The sequence below is a fragment of the Micropterus dolomieu genome, linkage group LG13 (assembly GCF_021292245.1).
Source record: "Micropterus dolomieu isolate WLL.071019.BEF.003 ecotype Adirondacks linkage group LG13, ASM2129224v1, whole genome shotgun sequence".
In the NCBI taxonomy this organism is placed as follows: domain Eukaryota; kingdom Metazoa; phylum Chordata; class Actinopteri; order Centrarchiformes; family Centrarchidae; genus Micropterus; species Micropterus dolomieu.
The window spans coordinates 8,015,276-8,022,708 of record NC_060162.1 but is presented as its reverse complement, the minus strand read 5'-3'; the positions used below and the strand labels follow the sequence as shown (position 1 = coordinate 8,022,708).

The window sequence follows — 7,433 nt, the reverse complement described above, 5'->3', positions numbered from 1 at the left end:
TAAATCACATTAAGCCTGTGGCAAAGAACCTTGGTGTTTGGTTTGATAGTAATTTAAATTTCGAGCAGCACACCACAAAGCTTGTTCAATCATGTTTTTATCAACTTAGAAATATAGCAAAAATTCAATCTATGTTAACTTTTAAGGACAACGAGACCATTTTACATCATTTTTTCATCACGCCTAGATTATTGCAACAGCCTTTTCACCTGTTTAACCCAAAAATCTATTGATCGACTCCAGACTGTCCAGAACTCAGCTGCCAGGCTTTTAACCAGAACAAAGAAATATGACCACATTACTCCTATTTTAGCTTCATTACACTGGCTCCCAGTATGTTTTAGAATTGACTTTAAAATTCTATTGATCACTTTTAAAGCTCTTCATGGCCTCTCGCCTTGTTATATTTCTGACCTTTTAGTCCCATACACACCAGCACGCACCTTGAGATCCTCGGGCAGAGGTCTGTTGACTGTTCCAGAGTCTCGACTGAAAACTAAATGGGACAGAGCGTTTGCTGTCAGGGCCCTGAGGCTCTGGAACAGCCTGCCCAAGGAAATCAGGTCGGCTGAGTCAGTGAACTCTTTTAAGTCCCTTCTTAAAACATACTTTCCCGATCTTATTTGACTTTATTTTATCCCTTTTATTTTATTATATTTTACTAATTTTATATTTATCTTAAACGTGTATTTTAGTCTTTTCAATGTTTTCATGCTTTTATCTTGTATTGTTTTTGTATTATTGTCTCTTGGGTATTATTGTCTTTACACTTGTTAAAGCACTTTGTAACTTACAAATAAAGATTATTATTATTATTAGTAGTACATTCCTGCTCCACAGTAGCCGAGATGTCACGTGACAAATGAACGACTCAAACCCAGAGACCCACAGTTGAGAGTCGTGAACTAATCAATACTGTTTCCTGTGCTGACAGAGCCCATGCAGCTGCCATGTGACGAGTGAACATAAGAGTCCAAGACTATTGACGCATGCGTGAAAATGAATGAGTTACTCACTGAGACTACTCATTCTCCCTCAGTCATATACAGGTTTAGGTCAAATGAACGAAACGTTCTCTGAACGACACAACACTAATACACACCCAATCTGACCATACAAACATCACTTGAAAACTCATTGCAAACTTTAAAGAATAAGACCTCTAATATTCTATATTTTTTCTTATTGTCAACAAATCCCATGACAAGACAAAAACCAACCATCCTGCTAACAAGCATTGTCCAAAGCCTTATATACTGTAACTTATTTCTCTAAAAAATATCGGTGAGCCATTCCATTGCAGTGGGTGACATGTTACTTTATTACGATGAACATGGGCAAAAATTTAAGCACATAATTCACATCGGAAATTAGTCTCCTACAAATGCACTATTTACTCCTGTTTGAGTTATATTTGCATAACTGCAGTGCCCAGCTGTTTTAGGAACTGATTTAGCCTTTGGCCAAGTAAATGCTTGTGACCCATTTTTAACAATTCACGTCTTCATGGGAAATGTAAAGACCCAGTATTGCAGATAATGGACTCAAACACAGGATTGATAAACTACGTTTATTGTGTCTGTAATTTGGTTTGTCAGCAGGTGATCATTCCAAACAGGCAAACAAAGCAAGAGGGTTTGGCAGGCAAAGACCCTATCTGGAAAAGGGGGTGCAAGGTATAAATGTACACAGAACACATTATGATATGATCACAATGCGAGCTAGACTGTATCTGATGATGGTCTGGCTTGCGTTGTTAACATATCTCAGAATTATGTAAATATGATCCTTACAGCAGCATTAAGAAAAAATGTCCAGCAAGTTGAAAGGTCACCAAACTCTGCCTCTTCCTGTTAGTTTAAAGAGGTAATATGAAGTTTTCAGCAGCCACTAGCAGTGCAGTTTTAAGATTGCATCTAGGTGTGTGCTTGTAAGCATGCTTGGCTCGGACTCATGAGCAAGCAAATTCCAAAACACAACCACTTTCATACCGAGACCCCGCAATAGATGTGGAAACACCGACATGCAGCTGTGGCTTTTCACACAGACATGTTCAGGCTCTAGCACTTCCCGGCTCATAGGCAGATCAAATCTGACCCCCCTTTCTGGCACCATTAGGTTACCTTTCAGACAGCGCAGCAAGCCGTCTTTTTAGCACAATGCACCCGGGAAAAAAGACAACTCCCACTGCAGCTTTACAGTAATATTTTGATCAGCTTGAGGTTCAACTAATCCATGCTAGTTACATGATAATGTTACACTGACTGCAATTAGTCGACGTGATACATTGGCGTTAGCTTGCCTACCACTTTTCAGTAACTATTTGTGTATCTTTCACCGGAGGCTCAGTAATGTGAGCACAGCTCATGTATTGGATGCTAACAAAACAGTGAGTGAGCTGGACTCAATATTTTAAATGACACTGTTGCCACACTTTATAACAGTTAGACTGCAGTAACGTTACTCAAAGTACTTACTGTAGTGTATGGGTCTTCCACTGTGTTGTTGCCGTGCACAGTTTGTTGCAGTATTGTATATTATGTGGGTCACGTAAGTTACAGCAACTGAGACATTGGAGAAGCTGCGTACCTGAGTATCAGTAAAGCAACAATAAATGTAAACTGAATGTTACGAAGCAAACGGCGGTAGGTCTGTACTAATATAACTTTAGAAACAAATTGCTCCACATTTGCTTTGTACCATTAAATTGTTTCTTGCAGGCTAAAATCAACACTTTGACCAAACACCTGTGGTACACAGGATAGTAATAAACTTTGTTGTTGAAGTTTGTATTAGAGTATGCGTTGTGCTGGGTGCCGGGTGTTCTGTGATGTTAGTGGACTGCATTTCGTTGTGGTCAGGTGTGCGCACAGGGCTACATCCCACCCAATACCTTCACATTAGAAGCAGAATAGTGGCTGTTGCAAGAAACATAGACATCAGATGTGCTTCATTTCTAACTGAGGTTACAGCCCATTGACAGAAAGGAAGTAAAAAAAGTGATTTATTAATGATTTCATAAAAATAAAAAAAACTACATATAGCCACTTCAAGCAAGTCAAGCAAAAGGTACTATTCATAACAGTAGCAAGTTTTCCCTTACCCAATGTAGACAGACAAGATAACAAGAAAGCTTATTAATACCAGGTGTAAATGATCAGATGCAGATCACATGTTAATACCAGGTGTAAATTGGACCAACAGGCAGGCAAAGCAGACAACAGGAAGGCTGGAAGATGAGTTAAAATGCACAACAGACAATCTGGCAGGAAACTAGTGGAAAGTGGCCAGTATATATGCTGGAGAGCTGATTGGGGACAGGTGTACAAGTGAGTGTGGGAGTCAGGTGATGACCGAAGGTGCGAAGCACTCATGACTGAGGAGTAATACCAACTGCAGAGCAAGGAGGGAATAGCAGGCTCTGAAATGAAAGACAGGAAGAATTAGTGACTGGCGAATTATATGAAGAACTGGTTGCAGCCATGATCATGTCAATTAGATTGCTAGGTTTTGTGCATTCACTCAGAATGTACACCACTCTGAAGACTGCTCACTGGAATGAAAAGGTATGGAACGTAGAGAAATTAGCACACAATTAAAGTCCAAAATTCTTATTCTTTGTTAAACTGAGTGCAAACAATGTCCTAAAGCAGGCCAAGCTAAAGTGGACCTGGAGTTTCAGTACAGTCATGAGGGGCGTACTTGGAAGAAACATTTCTCTGCTCTAAGGGACCATTAAACTGAAAAACTTTGAAAGCCCTTGTTATAGAGGACCAAATTCTTAAATAATGATGGTAGTCTCTCTTTTTTAATGTCCCATGGAACCTAGACAGCTTCAGTTTGCATTAATGAAAAGAAGAACTGGGAAATGCTACCACTTATGTGTGATAATGATGAAAGTTGGAGCTTAGTAGTTGAGGCTTACACGGAGAAACAGAAAAGCTTCAGGGAGACCAAACATTCCATATCATTTAGGGACTGTACAAAATCGTGTATAGCCTTTTCTCTTCTGCCTGTTTAAAAATCAGGGGGTTTAACCTGGTGAAGGCTGGCATGCATAATCTATGACATTGTCCTCATCACAGAGTTCCTCTCCTGCTTCCTGGGGAACAGATTTGGATCCATTGTGTAAGATGGGTTTCTCAGTCACAGACAAGGGTGCTGCTGTTCTGCCATCCTAAGCTTACATGTTTCCTGTCTCTGGCTCCTCTTCTCTGCACTAAGTTTTCCCAAATTCCTTCAGCCGGTCTGTTTATATACTCCTTCTATCTCTTTGTTTGTGTTGGATCACTCAAATTGTATACATCTCATCACTAAGCCATGCTTCTCTCTCCCTGATTTCCATGTATTTTGTTTTCTCCTTTTTCCTACAACTTGTGCTATCTTAAATCTACATCTCTGTGCTATAAATTCACTGCGTCTCTGCGGCATCCCGTCTGCGCTCCACCCTTGTGCCTTTCTGTCTTCATTTCGACCTACTTGCATTGCGTCTTTTTTCACGTTTTTATCTTTGTCGCACTTAGGCTCTGTTGTCCCACTGTGTCATCTATCACCCACCTATCCCGCTCATCATCTATCTTTTTTGTGTCTTCCCTCTCAACACAGCCATTCTGTGCCTCCTCATTGCTCTTTCTGTCCTTTTCAAGAGCCATTCCTTTTCAGTAAGCTTACACTTTAGGTTTTATTTTGACAGGATGATTTTACAACATAGATCGAGAACTGTTCTTTCATGTTTATTGTCCTTCTCTGTACCTCTATATAGTTCCTGGCAGCAGACAGAGGACAGAGTGTAACCAAGTGTTGTTTCACATTTTCCTCATCTTCTTTTTATTACCGATTTCATTTTACCGCTCTGAGCATTCTTTCCCTTTGCAAGCCATTTGGACCTAATTTATTTCATGTCTTCCTACTTTCACCTCTCCCTAGGCTCGCGTCCCCGTGACTGTGGCGATCTGTACGCCAGTGGACAGAGAGAGGATGGCATCTACTCCGTGTTTCCTGTTCACCACCCTGCAGGCTTTCAGGTCTACTGTGACATGACCACAGACGGAGGAGGCTGGACAGTGAGTCAGAGGAAAACAAAGACACACACACACACACACACACACCTATTACAGTTGACACACACACAAAGCTCTTAAGCTGTATGTGTGCCTACCTAAAATAGAAACATTCACTTAGTCGCTTCATTTTAACCAGGGTTATAATCAAGAAGAAAATGAAAACAGGGCATCGAAGGGAACTGAAGGCCTTTTCTGAAGTCTGCTTTTACAAATCTGCTTTTTTCTTTTAAATTAAATAACAGAAATAAGAATGATTCACTGAGCAGGAATTTGTCTAACTGCAGCATCGGTTCCATTTAAATCAAAGTCACCCAGAACATGAGGTTCAGACACTGTTTTTCTGGGCACCTGCTGTGATTACAGTTGTACTGCCTTAGGACTCTTATGTATCAATCTGAAAAGGTCTTATCAAAGTTTTATCACAGGAAGAGCGAGGAGATCTAAGCACAAGTTTCATGTGGACCTGTTTTGAAAATAGTGATTTAAAAAAAAAAAATGTATGCTTTGTTTATTCATTTGGAAGACTAAGTGAGAATGTCAACAGTTAGAGTGCTGAAAGAAAAAAAATGAATAGAGAAGGGGTGAGACAAAGCGAGCCTATAAAACAGAGAGAGACGCAACAAAATATCCGATGAATCATGGTAAGATTTTTTTGTTTAGTAGGCTAAGTAAATGGTGCCAAAATTGCAAGCGTAGAGATTCAAACCCTAGTCACTAGGGTTACACAGCAACATTGTAAGCTAAGTGTGGCAACTGATCATATGACTAAATTACATAAATCTAATAAAATGTATGTGCTGATGCTAAGATGTCTGTCCCGATATAAAAACACAATGACTGTATTGGCAAGTCAAGATACAGTACAGCCATCTCGTAAGAATACAGCTTCCATTTTTTTAAGTGCAAATCAAGTTGTCATCATGCTTCAAACACACAAAGGAACTGGCAAATGTCTGACCTGTTTTGGTTTTGTAAATCTTGCATTCTTGTCTTCGTATAATATTTTGAGAGGATTTTGTATTCTAAAAAGATGATATGGGAAAAAGATACTTAAAGTTCCTTTTTAAGTGTGTGTTTTTTTTTTTTTTTTTCCTTGATCAAACATGTGTCAGTTCTCTGGTCTTGCTAAAGTAAACATAGTTGTTTAAGTGAGACTGTATACTGGAAGTGCTGTGTCTTTTGGGAATGAGAGACAGCAAGGTGAACAAACATTGACACGGAGCTGTTTGAAGTTATATTTGGAAGTGTGGTTTAAATGTATTTTACTGTGAGTGCACGCACACACATACACATACACACAGCATCTTACTGGTTAGAGACATTTATTTTCTTTTGTTCTGAAGTGTACTGGAGCAGTCCTCAGGGAAAGCAGAGTAGTTCTTAATAGAGAACTAAGGCCTTGTAACACTTAAATAACTTTCAGCTGCATGAATCTGTCACCACACAATTTTTACAGGTTGTGACACGTTTTAGTAAATCATCAAGGGGCTGATTTTGGAATCTGTCCAAAAATATCCAGGGATTGATAATCAAAATTTGTGCAATGAACTGTTTCAGAAATAATTTCAGTTTATTTATTTAATTTCATGTAAAGTGATGCAAGATGCATGAAAAATGTCCCCTGCTCTAAGGTAATAAATATTGCTACTGCATTTAGCTACAAAATCAAACCTGCTACCTTTTTTCCACTTGTGGGTGTGATGCTGTCTTTTTGATGACATGTTGAGGGATATTTTAAAGCTTCTTTGGATGAACATGTTAGTGCTTCCTCCCTTGAATATGTGAAATTGTTATAAGTTTAAAAATATCTCCATATGTTATAATAAATACAATGAAAATGATTTCTCAAACCTGTAAACAGTTTCGCTTGCAATCTTTGGCTGCAAACACATGCACATTTCAGACATAAAATGTATGTCTGTGAGTTTTACTGTTCTGAACTAGTGCTACCATCAATGCTTGTACAATAATAATTTTCAAGTATCATAATAGTATCGGAAGGAAAAAGCATACGAAAGCTAAAATTACCCCATTCTGTCCCCTTTATATTGCACTTCCATTACAAATAGTACAGCACATATCAAACTTCAAGTCAGTGTTAACATTGGATGGAGAATTGTGTGCACTTGTAAATTGGTGACTAACCGTGTGGGATAGGCAAGGTCGTACCCTCCTATCATCAAATAAAACCAGACTGTCAGAGTGACAGAGTGCTTAGCACAGCATGATGGAATAGAGGGAACATACAAGCCTGTCAGTCGGTAAAGGGGTGTGTGTGTGTGTGTGTGTGTGTGTCTATGCATGAATTAATGCCAATGTGTGTGCACCTACACAGAAATAGCTGGTGAATGCAGGCACGCTTGTAATATC

At 39.2% G+C, this 7,433-nt stretch overlaps 1 protein-coding gene across 1 annotated transcript in view; it reads left to right on the top strand.

The window, feature by feature from the left end:
- fibcd1b (fibrinogen C domain containing 1b) overlaps positions 1-7,433 on the top strand; it is a 95,531-nt gene that overhangs the window by 19,999 nt on the left and 68,099 nt on the right. The window contains exon 4 of the mRNA XM_046067736.1: positions 4,925-5,063. Coding sequence (XP_045923692.1) covers positions 4,925-5,063 — 139 coding nt within the window. The remainder of the gene's footprint in view (positions 1-4,924; positions 5,064-7,433) is intronic.